The sequence below is a fragment of the Camelus dromedarius genome, chromosome 24 (assembly GCF_036321535.1).
Source record: "Camelus dromedarius isolate mCamDro1 chromosome 24, mCamDro1.pat, whole genome shotgun sequence".
Classification (NCBI taxonomy): domain Eukaryota; kingdom Metazoa; phylum Chordata; class Mammalia; order Artiodactyla; family Camelidae; genus Camelus; species Camelus dromedarius.
Window position 1 is genome coordinate 16519625 of NC_087459.1, and position 19405 is coordinate 16539029.

Below are 19405 nucleotides of genomic sequence, written 5' to 3' on the forward strand. Positions count from 1 at the left end.
GTAATAATGCTTTAAAATTTACAATATTATGACAGAATTGTGGTATTCCGTGGTACAGATAGGAAGATAGGAATAATCATTAGACATTTTGCATTTATATGAAGACTGACTTAGATTTTTTTTTCTACAGTTCGAGGCTTTTCTTCGGTAGAAGATTTTGAGAATTACGTTAAGTATGAAAAGAAGTCTTCTCGTGTGCTGGCTGCTGTTGTATTTGATCATGACTTCAAGAACAGTAAAGACAGATTGCCACTTAAGGTAAGAAAGTTTTATCCAAAGACCTTATAATTAAACTTTAAAGTTTCAGAGATTTAATGAGATATAGGTAACATCTCTATTTTTATAAATGGGAAAAATGATAACTTACCCAAGATCATAACTGCTAGTATATAACAGATCAGGGATTTGAATCCAGCTCCAGCTTATTTTAATACCTATGCTTTTAACCATTATGTTATACTGGTGAGGAGAAAACTGTAACTTAAGGTCTTATATTCAGAAAATGAAATAATGGGAACTTTGGTAAGGATATTCACTTTGCCCATCTACCTGGCCAGGCAGATGCTTCTGGTCCTGAAAATTGTGGTGAAGAAAATAAGAATATAGTTAGATAAAAAAGATGGGTAGCAATATCTGTTACCTGCTTAAATACCTTCTTGAATGTCAGAGAGTGTATTATCTATAATACGATGTTTAAAATTTTTAATGTGTTGGTTTTAAATGTAATTACCGTTCTAACTTTGTATGTGAAGTCGAGTTTATAATAAAGCTGTTAGCAGATGAAAGCTAAGAAAAAAGAATACCCAGCCCACGTCTGAATGTCTTTTTGGCCGAGGCAGCTCTATTTCCTGAAACTATGAACTCTAGAGGGTGTTTCTCTGTCCTCTTGCTAGGACAACAAGCCTACAACTTGGTTTTGCTCTGCTGAATGCCTCCTTTTTTGCACTTTGTACCATGCGTTAATATATTGTTTTTACATATCCAAAGAGGTAATTGCTTTAACTTTGAGAATTCTTGGTGTGAATGGAATCTTCTGTAACGCCACTAATAACCCATTTGGATGTCCTTAAAACATTCGTTTGATTTTTCTTTTTTAAAGAAGGTACATATACTCTGACAGAGATTCCAACATGAAAGAATTCTTTCTTTTGAATGAATTGCTTAATTTCTCTTCTAATTCTCTAGTACCGCTCTTGGGCTCAGCCAGGGTTGCATCAAAATTAGGACATCTACAGACACTGAGGAAGACTCTGATAACATCCCCCGAAGAGAGTGTTTTGAACTTCGTAACTTGGTGTGTCTCTTTACCAGGTGTTATAGATGTGCTGCCCAGGGTTGAGGGGAACAATCAAACTATAGTATCTATGCATAGAGCCAGATACAGCATTTAGGGTGGAAGTGTTTGCCTGTAGAAGGAAAGAAAGATAAAGGAAAATCACTGGCAGGATAGTAGGTGTTCTTTCTCTCTGTCCTGTCCTCGCTTCACTCTTTTCACACGTGCCCACTTCCGGCTAATTACTGCCGCAAAAATACATACTGACGCTGATACAGGTTCATTGGTATTCATAGAGCGCTTGGCCCAAATATCAAATAACTTTGATGCAGTTACAAGCTTCATTTTTGTTGTTGATTCTCTGTATCTAGCATTTGGAATAAATTCCTGACAATTTTTTCCCCCGGGTTATTTGCCCAGGTGCCTGTTTACTAAACTTTACCAAACAAAATTTCTTATTTCTGCTTTCTGACTTCATGGATAATGTAGTCATACTATACTGTCCTCTTGACCCCACCCCACGGCTCTTCTGTAGCTTAGTCGATTTTCCTGGGCGAGACTTAATCTGCCCACATAGGTACCACAGTCATCCAAGAACACTGAGAAGACCATGTTGCTGTGCTGTGTAAAAGACTTCAGGGGCATTCCATTAACTACACAGAAGTTCCTTTGCACAGAACACAGGGCCATCAGCAACCTGTTTTGTGAATATCCCTCCAGCCTCATTTTTTCCTCCTCTTTCTTTGAACTTTATGCTGTAACAATATTAAACTGGTAGTAGTTCTCTGCATGTACAGTGTTTAATCTTTTGCTTCTCTGCGTTTGATCACATTATTCTCTCTCTCTCTCTCTTTTTTTTTTTGGGATGTGTTCTCTGTCCCTCATTTTCTTAGTAGTTCTTACTGATTCTAGAGAAATCTTGCTGTGACGACCTATACAAAATCTCCTCTTCCCTCTTCTGTGCTCCCTTAACACCTTGTGAGTTCCCTGAGGTCAAGGATCATGTATTGAGAGTATTTAAGCATGCTGTAGCTACTTAAAACTTTGCTTTTAAATAACTGAATTATGTGAATGTTTTACCTAAACTTAGTGCACTTGCCTACTTTTTCTCACCTTACTGATTTCTCTGTTCTGCTTCTGTTGATCGTTGGCAACAGTAGTCTCTTGTTAAGCTACTCAGGTTCTACCATAAGTTACCCTGAAGTTGATTTAGCTCTCCAGATACAGTATATCATTACCTTCCCATTTAATACTTAAAACATTCAACATTCCACATTTAAATGTTGTTACCCCTTCTCTTACTGTATCTGGATTTTTTTCCTTATGTGTCATTCACTTTTTGAAGAGGGAGATACTTTGGCTTTACTATAATTGCCTAACATAATGGGAAGGGAAATTAATAGAACTTTTTGCATTTTCACCCAGTAGGCAGGTCAACTGTGGATGTAGAAAATACATTCATAATGATCAAAGAAGATACCACTATTGTGCGTTTGAAACTCAAAGGCAAAATGCCATGAAGATGAAAGAGGACACATAGAGATTTAGTCAATTTCAAATTATGACTGATTGTAGCATGTGAGTCTTGCTACTTGTCCCATGTGACAGTGACACTGTCATTTTCCATCATTTAAAATTCCATATTTCTTACTCTGTCCTCAAAACACAATTTTAAACTTTGCATTTATTTTCTTTTCACTGCTAGTATTTGCAGTTTAGTTTTCACTGGTTTAAAATGTTTGTTTTCTATTGTTCATTCTAGGTAAAATATTCTCTTCATTTTAGTGGTTTCAGCAATTATTTTTCAAAAGAATTGAGATGGAACACAGATCTTCTCTTTCCACAAATACCTCCTCCAGGAGTCAGGAACATGGATGAAGAAGGGGGAAATCCTGGTGAGCAGATCCTTAAGCATACTTATATTATTAGTTTGATTGTAAGCTAGGAGTCATATCAATGTGTGTGACTCATTCTTTTTCAACACGTGAGAAAGTTGTTTATTCATTAATTGTCATAATAAATTTTTTAAATTTATTTTTATTTTAAAGACAAACATATAGAAAACGTTATACATTTGAAAAAGATCTTTATATTACCTTAGATCATTTCCTGAACTTTATCAATGTATATCCATACATTTATATAGTCTTAATTGGTAAATGTTGGCTCTGCCGACTTAATAGATACACCTTCTGCATTGTCTGCATATGTATGGTTCTAAATTATTTTGGGGAGGAGTTGATGAGTATTTTTTAATTATGCAATCATAATTTTAAATTCTTTTTAAATTGTATAGATCAACTTGAAAGATAAAAAAATAAAGGATTTGAATTAACAGTCTTAAGAATGTGTCTTTAGTAAATTATTCAAGGGAAGACAAAAGCTATGTGCAATTTACCATTATGAATAAAAACTGGGAAATAGTAACAACAGTCTGTAATAAGTACATGGATAAGAATATAATAATATGTCAGTTTGACAGGCTACTGTGTAGTGATTAAAAATAATCATTATCAGGCCTGAAAATACAGAGCCATATATAGAGAATTATGAAAATATGTAGGAATTTATATAATGATTGGAATAACTGTCTGAAAATGAAAACAGTTAAAAGAGTGGTGGGATTGTGTAGTGTGTTGTCATCTTATCAAAAAACGTTTTGAATATTTCTCTAATCAAAAGTTAAAAAGGAGTCTGGCCTCTTTTAAAATTAATGTGCTGCATCCTAGCAAAAGCAATCCTAAGAGGGAAGTTCGCAGCGATACAGGCCTTCCTCAAAAAACAAGAACAATCTCAAATAACCTAACCTACCACCTCATAGAATTAGAAAAAGAAGAACAAACAAAAAAAAACACATAAAGTCAGCAAAAGGAAAGAAATAATAAAGATCAGGGAGGAAATAAATAAAATTACATAAAGCAATGTACCTTTTTCATGTAGTAGCTTAGTTTAGGGAAGATAGTAATGCAATTGCATGTTATTATCTGCTGGTGTTCCAAATTGCTGTAGGTTTTGTGAACTTGTTTTGTTCTATGAATTAAAAGCTTTGAATTACCTGAATTGCCTTCTTTGCTGGCCTGTCAGTTTCTTAATATACTGAACTTGACAATCTTTGTTTTCTCATTAGGGTACTACAATGAAGCCTTCCTTCTTGTGCAGCATGCTTTAGATAAGGCCATCATGGTGTACCATAATGATGGAGCTGCAGAAAAGCTGTTTGAAAATGCCACCATTTTTCTTAGAAAATTCCCATACCCTGCTAATTATCTTGATACATTTATGTTCACGTTTGTGTTTATCTTCCCTTTGATAGTTTTACTTATGTTTTCTCCAACTCAACTTACCCTTCTCAGGACCATTGTTATGGAAAAGGAAACCAGATTAAAGGTAACTTCATTTTCTTTGTGGCGTTTTGGGCCTGTGGAACAGATCTGTGTGCAGAATTGGACTATTTCTATATATTTGGCACTGGTGAATGGTTATACTGCAGTAGCAATATACAAATATAAATTGGATATAGAGTGTGCACTGTGTTATTTGTCAATTTTCTGATGTTTTATTTTTATCTAAATTCTTGATTTGGCTTATAGTTTTATTGACTTACCATTTGACAAGAATGTTATGGAGAGAGGTCATGTATTAAATGTCATGACTCCTCTTTGGAATAAAATGGACAGCATATGAGCTCTTGAATTAGATGACTTTAAGATACACTTCAATTCTAAGATTTGAGATGCTTTTCAATGTTAAGTCAAATCAAGGCCATATTATAAAGAGCAGGGGCTCTAAAGTCACAGAGAAAGCCATCAATTCATCCATATACCCATTAGTTGGATCAACATTTATCTATTAATTACCTGCTTTGTTCCAGGGAGTTTGATAGACCTTAGATTTAAATCCTGGCTCTGCCAGTTATTAACTCTGTGATCGTAGCCTGTTTCCTCATGTAAATTGAAGATAGTAATGGTAGATTTCTAGGGCTTTCAGTGGGGGTTAAATGAGATGTAATTTTTTTAAAGTCTCTAGGTCAGTCTCTGACCTATAGTAAACACTCCACGAATAGCAGTTAAAAAGAAGACATAATTCCTATTCACAAATTGTGACAGGTTTAGCTGAGGATATATTAATAAACAGAGTTGCTTTTATAATATGATAAGCTCCCAGGGAGGTAGAAAAGGTTATTCGTGTAGTACTGAGGGGTTGATGCTTGATTTGAGCAATGGGGGTAACAGGTGTTCACTAGGTGGACAGCACTGAGAGATGGGCTTTGAAACCCTGTCTTATGGCTATCAGGGTTGCTTTCAGAAAAGGGACTCTGGAGAGGGCTATGGAGGGCAGGTAGATTAGGGATTGGCAGGCTTTTTGAGGGAAACACAGATAGTAAATATTTTAGGCTTGTGGGTCACATGCATCTCTGTCACATATCCTTGTCTCTCTCTCTTTTAAACATTCAGAAATATAAAATCCACATTTAGCTCACAAGACATGCTAAGGTGGTCTGTGGGCTGGATCTGGCACACGGGCCTTACTTTGCTGACAGAGTTTAACAATAAAGACAAGGCTGACAGTGAGGAGCCAATTACGAGCTAATTATAACAGACCAGGAAAAGCAGGAGGGCCCGAGATAAAGTGGTTTAGTATATAGGAATAGACAAGGAAGAGTTTAAGAAATGTATAGTAACTTATGGTGAAAAAAGAATATGAAAATGAGTAGGTGTATGTTCTATGTGACTGAAGCATTGTGCTATACACCAGAAATTGACACAACATTGTAAACTGACTATACTTCAATTAAAAAAAAAAATTTATATATATATATATATATATAAAAGAAATATAAGGGAAGTAGAGATCAGTGGAAATGGATAAGTACATAATTCACTTCAAATTCTGGAATTTTGTGCACACTTCTGTCGGTAAGTTTCTTTTCCATAGATAGGTTGTTCTTAAGGTATACTGAGGATTACCTCCCAACTTGTATTGAGGTGAGGAACTAGGCCATGTTTCCTGAAGGGACAGTGATGCTTGGGTTTACAGAATGGGATAGAAGAGAAAATCATTCTTCTGGGCAAGGGATTGCTCTTCTTTCCGTTTCCTGATTATGCTAATGAAATTTTATCATCCCCCCAAATCAGCCCGACTTGAAGCCCCAGTCTTATCAGTATAATGTTATATAGTATGGTATAGTAGACATAATATGTGAGTGCTGCCAATTCTTGCCTCTGTAACTTTTGGGTAAGTTTCTTAACATCTCTGTGTCTCATCTGTAAAATGAAGATAAAAAATACTCCGACTACACAGAGTTGTTGTGCCAATTAAAGAGATACTAGTTGTTAGTGCATAGGAAATACTGTGTAGCTATTAACATTAGTTCTCTCTCCATTCCCTTTGTCCCCTGTGTGTGGCATTTGCCAACCAGCATAAATTTTGTTTCTTTTTCTCCATTAGTGGAAATGTCATTTTCTAGTTCAAGCTCTCATTAATTTTTCACCATCTAGTTATTACAGAAATCTTCCCATTGATTTCCCTAACCACTGTCTTCCCGTAGTCTTAATTTACATTAAACTCTTTTCTCTCAATCCCAAAATGGTTCATTTTTTTTTTTTTTTAACCATTCCTCATTTTGTTTTCTCCTACTAGCATATCTTTTCCTCTATTTTTCCTAACTGGTAAGTAATCTCTTTGAACTCTATTTTCAACTTTCACCTTCAATTTACTAGTTTTCTCTTTGTGTCTACAGGTCATGTGACACAAACTTCAGTCAAGTAGTTTAAATTATTTATTATTTACTTATTAATTTTTAAATTTTGAGTTGAAATATAAAATAAATACATGTAAAATACACATACCTATGTGTACAGATCTTTGAAATACGAACACATTCATGTAACTACTATGCCAGTCAAGAAATAGAATGTTGCCAGCAATCCAGAAACCCCTGGCATCCCATGCAAATCACTACATCTTCTCTCTTCTCCAAAAATAGTTACTATTTAAATTTCAAAATACTGTATTAGTATTTCCTGCTTTTAAAACTCTGTTTAAATAGAATCACACAATCGCTCTCCTTTTGTGACAGTGAGAATCATTGACGTTCTTCTGTGTGGATGTAATTTGGCCATTTTCATTGCTGTGTAGTGTTACACTTTATGAATATATCACAGTTTGCCACTCTACTGTTGATGGACATTTGATTGTTCAAGTTTTAGGCTATTACAGTAAGCCACTGTGAATATTTTGGTGCACATGTGCACTTTTTCTGTTGGGTATATACCTAGGATTGAGATTGCTGGAGTATACAATCCACATATTTTCAGCCTTGTTAAATAAGGCTAAATGTTTTTCCAAAGTGTGTGCCAATTTATTCTTATCAGTAATGTAAGAGAGTTACTCTTGCTCCATAAGTATGCTAACAATTGGTGATGTTAGTCTTTTTTTGATGTATATGTAAGTATTATTGAAGTATAGTCAGTTTACAATGTTGTGTCAGTTTCTGGTGTACAGCATAATGCTTCAGTCATACATGAATGATGTTAGCCGTTTTTAATTTTAACCATTCTGGAAGGGGTATAGTGGTAACTCATTGTGATTTTAATTTGATTTTGCTTGTTAACTAATAATTTTGAAAACTTTTTCATATGCTGATTGGCCACATGAATACTCTCTTTTGTGAAGTGTCTATTGAAAAGTCTTTTCCCCATTTTTCTATTGGGCTGTGTGTCTTTTTTCACTAATTTGCAAGCACTCTTTATATATTTTGGATGTAAGTCCTATGTGTGATATATGTATTGCAGATATTTTCTCCCAGTACATAGCTTGTAATTCAGTGTCTTTGGACTTACAAAGTTCTTAACTTTAATGTAATGAAATCTTTTCCTTTATGATTAGTGCCTTCTGTGGCCAGCCTATGGTGGCTGAGTTTCCCCACATTCTCTTCCTTGTAATTCTTTAAACTTTCTTTTTTCTACTCTTTGCATGTAAGCCTCTAAATTTACCTCTTAGTCATAACTTTAGTTGCGACCTACAAGTTGAAGTACAGTGTTTTCTTTATCATATAGTTCAAAATAGTTTCTGGAGGGGAAGGTGTAGCTCAGTGGTAGAGTACATGCTTAGCATGCACAAGGTCCTGGGTTCAATTCCCAGTGCCTCTATTAAACAACAACTAATAATAATAATAAACAAACAAACAAACCTAATGACCGCCTCCACAAGAAAAATTTTAAAAATATTTTCTAATTATCATTATTAATTTTTTCTTTGACTCACAGGATGGTTAGAAAAGCATTTAAAAATTTCAAAGATCATTCTAAATTTTAAATGGTTATTATCAGTTGCTTATTAAGGATAAAAAGCTGGCAGTTTATTAAAACCCTGATGTATCTACATAATAGCAATAGATAGGAGTCATTAATATTGGTCGATGTGGTTGAAGTAAGGAAATCTTCACAGGTATCAAGGAAAAAGTATAGGTAACCCTTCCCTAAACGGTGACCAAATTAATGTGGAAATGCGTTGTGAATTGCTTTCACAGTACGTGTTTTGTGTTGCCTCTGCCACAGGAGTACCAGTTCATGATAGGACTCAGTAATGCCATGCTCTGGGCTGCTTATTTTGTCACGTTCCTCTTGTTGTTTTTAATTGTCATCTGCTTGCTGTGCGTGATTTTATTTGTCAAGGCAAGTATCTATTTGAACGGAGCATGCTTCAGCTAAAACTCTGGGGGGAGGGGAGCATGATAGTGGGTGTGGGCTGCCTTAGGTGAGAAATGAATTATAGAGTTAACTTCCCATCTCCCTGTTACACTAAGGCTACTCAAATATTTTAAGGATATTTTCCTCCACCTCCCTAGTTTTTCTCTGACACCACTTCCATGATGACTAAACGGACTTCACAATTGTTTTGTTAGATTGTACAGGATAAAGTCCTCCAATACAGTGACCCGTCTCTCGTCTTCTTCTTTTTCCTGTGTTTTGTCATGGCTTCCATGACCTTCGGCTTTCTGATTACCACATTCTTCGATAAAAGTGAGTCTAAGACTTCTTCATGAAAGATTTTTCAGTGTTTCCGTGGACTGAAAGAGGATTTTATTTGGGAGCCCCTTCTAAACTTCAGTTGCCGCTTCATATAGAGACTCTGCTTACATTCTAAATTTGTTTAAAAAGACATCTATGCATGTGAAGTGATTTGAGGAGGGCAAAGATTAGTGAAGATTAACGTGGCCTAGGATGTGTGTGAAAATGGGATCAAAATCAAAATAAGATCACACGCGACAAGAAGATATAAACTAACATAGGGTCATGTGAAAATACGTATTTATTCATTCATTCACTCAGTGAAGTCTTTGGATCACTTATTACATACCTGGAACAATGTAAAATAAACAAAATCCAACTGAGAATCTCCTGCCCTGTTCTCACTTACTAGAGGGATGTGTGACTGAACAAATTTAAACTGGCTTAGTTACAGAATTTGTAGAATTACTTTTCCAGTGGTCATTTTCTGTTATCATTTATTTTAAAAAATAAGTGTATTTCCTTTTTCAGAAAACAAAACACCATTTTCCCCCCTTTTGCGTCTTTCTTATGTGCTGAACAATTAGAATGCTAGCTTCTTTCAGTCATTTAGAGCACAAGTACCATAAAACAAGTGTTTTCTGGTAAAGAAATGTACATTTCATAGGTATTTTTTATTGTTTTCAGCAATAACACTGCTATCAGCTGGTTGCATTATAAAGCCCACCTACCATAAGCACAGTGAAACTATGGAGAGAGTTATTTTGTCAAAGTCAGGCTGAAGGTGATATGCTCAAGAGTAATGTCGAGTAGGCAAATACTGATGGATGACTCACTTGACTAAAACAACTATGATACTGATTGAATGTTTTGAAATAATTTTTTCTCTTTATAAACACTGCTGAGGTCGCACAAAGACCAGAAACTGAGTGGGAGGCGATTGAAAGCCAAAGCTAGCTCTTGTCCTGGGATTTTCTGTTGAACATCCGAGATTTGGGGGGTTTTTCCATCAGCGGTGCAGGGAACTAAGATAAGCCCAGAGCCTGCCGAAGGTGGAATATTTAAGAGGACACCACAAATAAGGGTAGGAAGTCAGAGAGTCACCATTGCAAGGGAGACTGAGGAATAAAGGTGCCACACAGAAGGAAGAGCAAGTTCTTCCCTTAGTTAAATTCACCAATATATTAAGATTGTGGTTTATGTGAGAAGGCCGTCAGTAAATGCAATCAGCAGGTAGAAATTTCAAGTTTTATAGCAGAAGACTAGTGAATTATGTCAAATTTTATATTTCATAAGTTATGTAAATGCTTCTTTATCCCTCTAGCCATCTACCTACGTATCTGTGGTTTTTCCTTTGTTTTTTGTGATTTCCTGTTTTGGTTACCTTTTTCCCTAAATCATAAAACTATATGTATTTAGGTTAGGGGCACTAGCATCCCTAGATTAGGGGTTGGTAATCCTAATCCAATAAGGATTTGCAGTGACTAAAAAATATCTGTTTCAGGTGAGCCTGATTTTAGATGTAGCCTTTTAGGGCCTTAAGTAAAAGTCTGAGGTATTAATCATGGCTTCCTTCCGTGATTAGGATGGAAAGAAGCACGTGTCAAACTTGTTTAGTTTCCCTAAACCCTTGACGGTGTCAGAAGCTCTGCTCGGTTTCTCAAACCTCTAAATCATAGTTTAGATTTCGCAACTGCTTCAGGGTGAAAATCAGGAACAAATTCTAGACTCACCTTTTTGCACTTCTTATCTTGATATTGGCACTATGAATTGTCCTTGCCTGTTAGCTCTCTGATGCTTCAAAACATACTAAAAAAAATAATTTGTCTAGGTTTTTCTGTTGTCATTGAGAGAGTCGCTCTCAAGTGATGCAGTTCCTTTGATATATAGCATCCTAATCCAGATGCTTGTCTGTAATGATGACTTTGTTGTCTGTCCTTTTAATGTTTTATTTTATAAAGTATCATAAATAAATATTTGGAATATTATAAATAAGACTGGAAGTACGTATAAAACCACTATTCATTTTCTCAGTTTTCATCTACCAAAATTCCAAAATAAATGGTAACAATGTAGTTACGTTCATATGATGCGATTAGTGATGATGTAGATCTAGAGGTTGTTAAGCTAAGTGGTTATAGATAAAAATGAAAAAGCAAGTTTTTATAACCATAAGGATCAATCCTTCTTTAAATGAGTAAATATCCACAACCGTTGCATAAGAAAGGGTAAATTCCAGAAAAGTTCCTTCCTCATACTATTCATTCATTCATTTATTCATTCAAGCAAAGAAATATTTATTAAACGCCTGCTCTGTGTTAAGCACTGCTGGATGCTGGTGATACAGTGGTGAACAAGACAGTTTCTCTTCTTTTGTGGAGTTTACATTTCAGGGCTCTTTTGTAGTAAAATGAGGGTATTTCTATTTCCAGCTTTTGTAGCTTATGTAAACTGACTGTATTTTCCTTCTTACTTTTCAGCTACATTGGCTGTTTCCATTGGAGTTTTCCTCTATTTTCTCACCTTCTTTCCATATGATATAGTCATCACCGTGTATAGCAGATTGAGCCTCATGGAGAAGCTGGCTTCCTGTCTCTTTTCAAACATTGCAGTAGCGTTGGGGATTGAGTTTTTAAGCAAGATGGAAATGAAGAGTGAGTCTTGTCTTTGTACAATTTACTTGGATGATTTGATTCCTAGGAGGAAAAGACAGATGATCTGGGGTTCGCAGTAGAGTGAGTAGGATAGTGGGTAAGGGGTAACTTGAGTGTTTCTAAAATATTTTTCCTGGTTTGTAGTACTTTTTATCATAAAAATGATATCTATGCACTACAAATATATGCACTATATCTGCATATATACATGAAAATATGCGCATGTAAATATATATGTAAATATTTAGTTATTTATTTTCATGTTCTTTATATCAGTGGTCTCACCTAGGAGAGAATTTTGCCACCTAGGGTATATTGGCAATGCCTGGAAATATTTCTGTTTTTTAATTGTCATAACTGATGGAGGAGTTCTACTGGTATGTAGTGGTTAGCAGTCAGAGATGCTACTACATATACTACAAAGTACAGAACTTCCCCTGATAGAATTGTCCAGCTCCAAGTGTCAACAGTGCCAAGGTTGAGACACTCTGTTCAATATCTATATATTAAAATCTACGAGTTCACACTGTAACATCTAGTTCCAATATAATATCAGAATTTCTTCCTAGCTTTCTCCCATTCCATATTTATTTCCCTTTCCAACCATGAGAATCCTGGTTCCCACCATTTTCAGTATAATTTCTCGTTTGCTCATTTTTGCAATACTTATAAAATGAGTGAACTGCTAACCTGCTCCACTGTAAACAACTAACATACTAAGTGTGGTAATTGTTTGTAATTCTTTTTACATTTAGTCTGAATCTAGGTAGTCAAAGTTCTATGTTCAAAAATCACTTGTGATCTAGGATTGCTGGGATTCAGGAATGAAATTAACTATAATCACCACATTATACATTATGTCTGCAGAATTTATGCATCTTATAACTGAAAATTTGCATCCTTTGACCAACATCTTCCCATTTCCCTCACCCTCCAGCCCCTGGCACTCACTGTTTTACTCTCTGGTTCTATGAGTTCAACTTTTCAAGATAAAAAATAAGTGAGATCATACAATACTTGTCTTTCTGTGTCTGACTTATTTCATTTAGCATAATGTGTCCTCCAAACTCATCCATATTGTTGCAAATGGTGGGATTTCCTTCTTTTTTGTGGCTGAATAATATTCTATTGTATATTTGTACCACATTTTATTTATTTACTTATCTATTGATGAACACTTAGATTGATTCCATATCTTGGCTACTGTGAATAATGCTGCGGTGAACATGGAAATGCAGATAGCTCTTCAAGGTCCTATTTTCTTTTTTCTTTTCTGGAGATATACCTCAGAGGGGGATTGCTGGATTATGTTTTAAATTTTCCGGGAAACTTTATACTGTTTTCTGTAGTGGCTATACCAGGGCCAATAAAATAATACTTAGGAGAGGGATGTTATTTTAACATAAACAGTATAATAGACCAAAATGGAAAGTTTGTCTACATTAAAGTAAATTGGAGTTCAGTTCATGTATCTTGATATAATTAAATCATGTAAGTAGGGACTAACAATTCCTTATACATTTTCACTGTTTTACTTGGAGCTTTTATTGCATTTATTCTAAATGCAAGTGCACACAGTATAGGGATATACCGAGGCTGCTTCTCTGGCATTATTACCTATTAAAAGAGCTCAGCAAGTAGTTATCATCAATAAAATTGTCTAAAGCTGCCTCTAAATTTAACATTGTAGGCATTTTCAAGGAAATTGTTGGTATGAATGAAGAAACAACATATACTATGCTTCTCTTGTCTTTGACTACTTGTTTATCCCATTAAAAAGGAGTCCACATATAATACAAAAATAGAAAAAACAAATGAACAACCCTAAGCCATTCTGTAACAGAGCTAACAAAGTATATGTGGTCAGAGATTCCATAAAATATTTGAAGATGCATTTACTTTACTTCTATGGGAAATGTAGGAAGTATTTAAGAGGTCATTGTTTGGAGAGGCCATTGTTCAATGTGTACACTTAACAAACACTGTATTATAGTACTAATAAGCAATTCTGTATTAGGATCAGTTCAAATTAGATTTCACAAGTTAGTATTGCTTTTACAAATGTTTTGACAGTGCTACAGAAAGTACATCTTCGTTTTCATTTTCATACAGTGTAATTTTTTTAATGCTTATACCTTTTAAAAATTAAAAGCAGCTAAATATTAAGCAATATATATTAAAATTTTGGTGGTAGTTTGTATTTTAAAAGAAACAGCTTCCTTATGTTTTGCCTAAAGTTTAAATAACAATATAAAGAGAAGCTCAGTCAAAATACTGATTTACTTTGGTAGAAAATGGCTGTTCTTTGAAGACACGACCCATTAAGGTGAAGTGGGCTATTTCAAATACTTAAGAGTTTACAAAAATTTTTTAAATGTATTTTTAAGGAGCTAAGCATCTGTATCCACTGATACCAATGCAATACCTACTTTAAGATCACTTGAAACAAAACAAATGCCCTTAAGGGAAAAAAGCCGTATTTTAATTTTATTTGTTTACTTTTAGTCAACAGTCCAATAGCATTTTCCTCTCAAACAATACTTTCTCCCCATAAGGCAGTTCCTGGGAGTCAAACAGTTTAGGTAATAAGGGAGTTAAGGTAAAGAGTAATTTCTTGCAGTTTAAATAGACAGTTAACTTTTTGCTTCCCACTTAATAGGACGTTAGTAATATAGAGGTAAGGTGGAGTGGGAGAGGAAGCATCCTGTAGTCTTCTGATTAGGCTTCAGCCTTTTGATGAGCTTGCGTCCCTGAACTATGCACTCATCAGTGCTTCTCAGCTCCCCTCCCCCCACACCCTTAGAAGAGACAGGGTGACGACAGAGGCTGAACTTGGGTATTTCTCTTCCCCTAGCTGGGTAGGTTAGGGTCTGGTGAAATAATTTCTTGTGAGGCAGGCTTGGTTAAGAACGGAATGCTCTGGCACATTTCAAAATGTTCCTTTTCCCTTTCCCCTCCTGGAAGCATGAGGGAAATTTTCTGATACTCACTGTGACGAACTGGTAGGGATCCTGGAAGTAAAAGTCAGAAAAACGTGGACTTGCAAGTTCCCTGTGACTTGATCCTCCTGGAGTTTTTAACTCTTCCAACTTGTCCAAATTGGGACCCAGCTATTCATCAATTACAGTTTAGGTTTTTATACCCAATACTAGTTTGCTTAGAGGTTTCTGCTGAGAATGTATGTTCCATTAAATTGTAATTGTATGTATTTTCACATCTGCCTTTCCAGTTTTGGGGGCAGTGGTTTGCCCTGTGACCTCAGTTACCTGATGGACCTGATAAGAGTTGTAGATTTTTCCGTGCAGCTTCTTGCTTGTTATTAGGATGGAGAGGTGACTTGGAAGTTGTTTACATTTCAGACCAGAAACTGGAAGCTGAACCTTATCATTTTATATTGATGATTACATTTCCAAACTTACGTATCTTGCTGGTTATTTCAGTGGAAATTAACAGAAGAGAGAATGGAGAGATAGGGCTACCATCTCAACCAATAGGTCTGCCTACTGCTCCAAGGCTTACTTTATGGACTTCTGATGATTGTTTAGTTTTGTTTCAGTCATCCACTAACCTTTAGTTTGATTTGGCTCTAGGCAGAGGCACCTTGTATTATCACTTCATTATCTTTTTGGACAACCTAAATTTTAAAGAATCAGAAAATAGTAAATGACAATATCTGTCACCAATACCAGTGCATCTTTCTTCATTGTTAAATTATAAAGTAGGTGGGTAACTTTGTTCTAGTTACAGTTGGGCACCTGAAGTAACTATCTCTTATTATATTTCAGAGTATGGTGTTAAGTGGAGTAACTTACTGTCATCAGTGAGCCCAGATGATAACTTGACTTTTGCCCATATTCTGGGAGTACTTTTATTTGATGCTTTCTTGTATGGCCTTCTGACCTGGTATATAGATGCCGTCTTTCCAGGAAAGTATGGTGTGCCCAAACCATGGTATTTCTTTTTGCAGGTAAGTACCAATGTTTCTGTTATTGAGAGAAACCCCAGTTCTTACGTACTTAGTTTGTTTTTAACACCTCCCTACAATCTTATGGTACTAATACAGTTTTTATTTCTTCTCAACTAAAGCCATTATGAGCTAACTTTATGACATGTGTAATAGAATTAAATGTTTTTCTACAAAAAAAAAAATCGACATCTGAATGAAAATATGGTAGGGTCCTTAGATCTTAATGAGGAGGGAACAAGTTATAGCTGATATCTGGTTTACCACTATCTGCTTTTTTCCTACTGTTAGCCCGAATTACTTAGAATCAAAGCCATGGCAAAGTGGGGAGCATCTGTATCCTGGCCTCTGTTTTCAATCCTCTTCCTAATCATTCTGTGGTTCGAAGCACGTAGTTCCCAAACTCTGGTCTCAGAACTCTGCGTTCTTAAAAATTATTGAACACCTCAAGGAACTTTAGTTAATGTGGATTATATCTATCAATCTTTACTGTATTTGGAAATTAAAACTAAAAAAAATTTTTTAATTATCAACTTATTTAAATATGTCATCAGTAAACCAATTACACGTTGAACTGGTGGAAAAAACCTATTTTCAAGTGAAAAAAATTAGAGGAGTGTCATGTTTTACATTTTTTTCAAATACCTTTCATATTTGCATAATTGAAGGTAATAGATTTTCACTGAAGGGTGTGTATCTTGTTCTGCATTCAATCTGTTACATTATGTTGTTTTGCTTAAAATATGTAAAGGAAATACAACCTCACATAGACATGTAGTTGTGAAAAGCTGGAGTATTTTGGTAGCCTTTTAAACAAATATGGATATTCTTTTTTGGTTCAGCACTAAAACTCAACTAATGATAATTTACTAATAATTAGTTGAAATTCGGAATCTGAAAACATACTAGTGAGCATTTCTTAATCTATAACATCCATCAGTGTATCTTTCAAATTGAACAGATATTTAACCATGCATAAATTTGTCATATCATGTTTTGATTATTTGGAAAAGACTGGTTCACTGATACATACTTTCCAGGTGATGACAAGGTTTATTATACATTATCAAAGCATCACATTTATCAATATCAACATGATGTCATCAGAATAGTTTGTAAGAGTTGGAACTATGTCACACAACTCTGGATACAAGTTTTCAAAAATTCTATTTTTTCACCAGAAAGCTCAAATTTTATCATTGGTGACAAATATTGTCAGTTCTTTTCCTTGAAGTGACAGCATCATTTTACTGATTTGTGAGGAAAATGTCTGCTAGATACCCAAGTCCTGAGTAACCATAATTTGCATATCTGTCATGCTTTCAGGTAAAAATGGTATTCCATAAAAAAGTGGCTGTTTCACCTCACAACTCAATGGCACAAGTAATTCTCCTTAGGGCTCCCAATATATTTTCACCTGCCACATTTTATCACACAGAATAATAAAAAATTATATTCAGGAATGATACTTATTAAATCATTTTTGCTCCTTAAAGACAAAAATAAATAAAACAATTTTCTTTTAATGAATGTGCCTAGTGGTAAAGAAATGACTGCTTAGGACAGTTTTATACTGCTGTTTTCATTTGCGTGAAGACATCAGCAGTTTTACCTAATATTGCTTTTACATGTACATCAGTGAAAAATCAGCACGGTAAAAAGGGCAAATAATGTATTTTACATTTTATTTTACTACTTTCTTGAGGTACAGGTGATGTACAATATTATGTAAATTTCAGGTGTACAACATAGTGATTCACAGTTTTTAAAGGTTATATACTCCATTTGTAGTTATAAAATATTGGCCATATTCCCTGTGCTATACAGTAGATCCTTGGGGCTTGTTTTATGCCGAATAGTTTGTACCTCTTACTCCCCTACCCCTGTATTGCCCCAGTCCCGTTCTTTCTCCCTGTTAGTAACCACTAGCTTGTTCTCTTTATTTGTGAGTCTGCTTCCTCTATGTTACATTCACTAGTTGTATTTTTTAAGATTCCACATACAAGTAATACCATACAGTATTTGTCTTTCTTTGTCTGACTTATTTCACTTGACATAATGCCCTCCATGTCCATCAGTATTTCATGCTTTTTAATGGTGGAGTAGTATTCCATTGTGTGTATATATATATGTGTGTGGGTGTGTGTGTATGTATATATATACATACATACCCACACATACAAACAAATCTTCTTTATCCATTTGTATGTTGATGAACACTTAGGTTGCTTCCATGTCTTGGCTATTGCAAATAATGCTGCTATGAACATTAAGGTGCAAGTATGTTTTAGAATTAGTGCTTTCATTTTTGTGGGTTATATACCCAGGAGTGAAATTGCTGGCTTATATGGTTGTTCTATTTTTAGTTTTTTGCAGAACCTCCGTAATGTTTTCTATAGTGGCTGCACCAATTTACCTTCTCACAAACAGTGTACTAGGGTTTTCTTTTCTCAACATCCTCACCAATATTTGTTATTTGTGGTCTATTTGATGACAGGCATTCTGGCACACGTGAGGTGATATCTCATCGTGGTCCTGATTTACGTTTCTCTGATGATTAACGATGTTGAGCATCTTTTCGTGTGCTTGTTGGCTCTCTGTATATCTTCTTTGGAGAAGTGTATATTCAGATCTTCTGCCCATTTTTAAATTGGGTTGTTTGGGTTTTTTTTTTTTTTGATACTGAGTTGTATGAGCTGTTTGTATATTTGGATATTAACACTTTATGAGTCATATTATTTGTAAATATTTTCTCCCATTCAGCAGGTGGTCTTTTCGTTTTGGCAGTGGTTTCCTTTGCTGTTCAAAAACTTTTAAGTTTAATTAGGCCCCATTTATTTACTTTTGCTTTTGTTTCTTCTGTCTTAAGAGACATCCAAAAAATATTGCTATGATATATGTCAAAGAGTGTTCTGCCTATGTTTTCATCTCGGAGTTTTATGGTTTCCAGTCATACAATTAATTCTTTAATCCATTTTGAGTTTATTTTTGTATATGGTGTTAGAAAGTGTTCTAATCCATTCTTTTACATGCAGCTGTCCAGTTTTCCCAGCACCACTTATTGAAGAGACTGTCTTTTCTCCCTGGTACATTCTCGCCTCCTTTGCCATAGATTAATTGCATGGGTTTATTTGTGGGCTCTCTGTTCTGTTTGATCTTTGCCTCTGTTTTCATGCCAGTACCATGATGAGCTCTAGTAGTTTTCTGGTGGGGCCAGTCCCAGGGCAGGTGCTGGCCTGCTGGTGGGTGGCCTGGGACCACAGGCTTTGGGGCTGTGATTATCCTGTGGTTGGTGTCTGCCCATTGGTGGGTGAGTCTGGTCCCAGGGCTAGAGCAGGACCACTGATGGGCAGGACTGGGGCTGGTGCCTGCCCACTGGTGGGTGGAGCTGTGTGCCAGTGTCTCTGGCTGCATAGTCCTGAGGTTCCCAGTTCTCGTGCCTGCACATTGATGTGCAGGGCCAGGTCCTGGGCCTCCTGGTGGACAGGGCCATATTAGTGGT

General features: G+C 35.5%; 1 protein-coding gene across 1 annotated transcript in view; it reads left to right on the forward strand.

Moving 5' to 3' along the window:
• Positions 1 to 5533: 5533 nt before the first annotated feature.
• Positions 5534 to 19405, forward strand: part of LOC105091160 (phospholipid-transporting ATPase ABCA3) — a 70583-nt gene continuing 56711 nt past the window's right edge. The window contains 4 exon segments of the mRNA XM_064478777.1: positions 5534 to 5611; positions 9180 to 9297; positions 11766 to 11939; positions 15725 to 15906. Coding sequence (XP_064334847.1) covers positions 5534 to 5611; positions 9180 to 9297; positions 11766 to 11939; positions 15725 to 15906 — 552 coding nt within the window.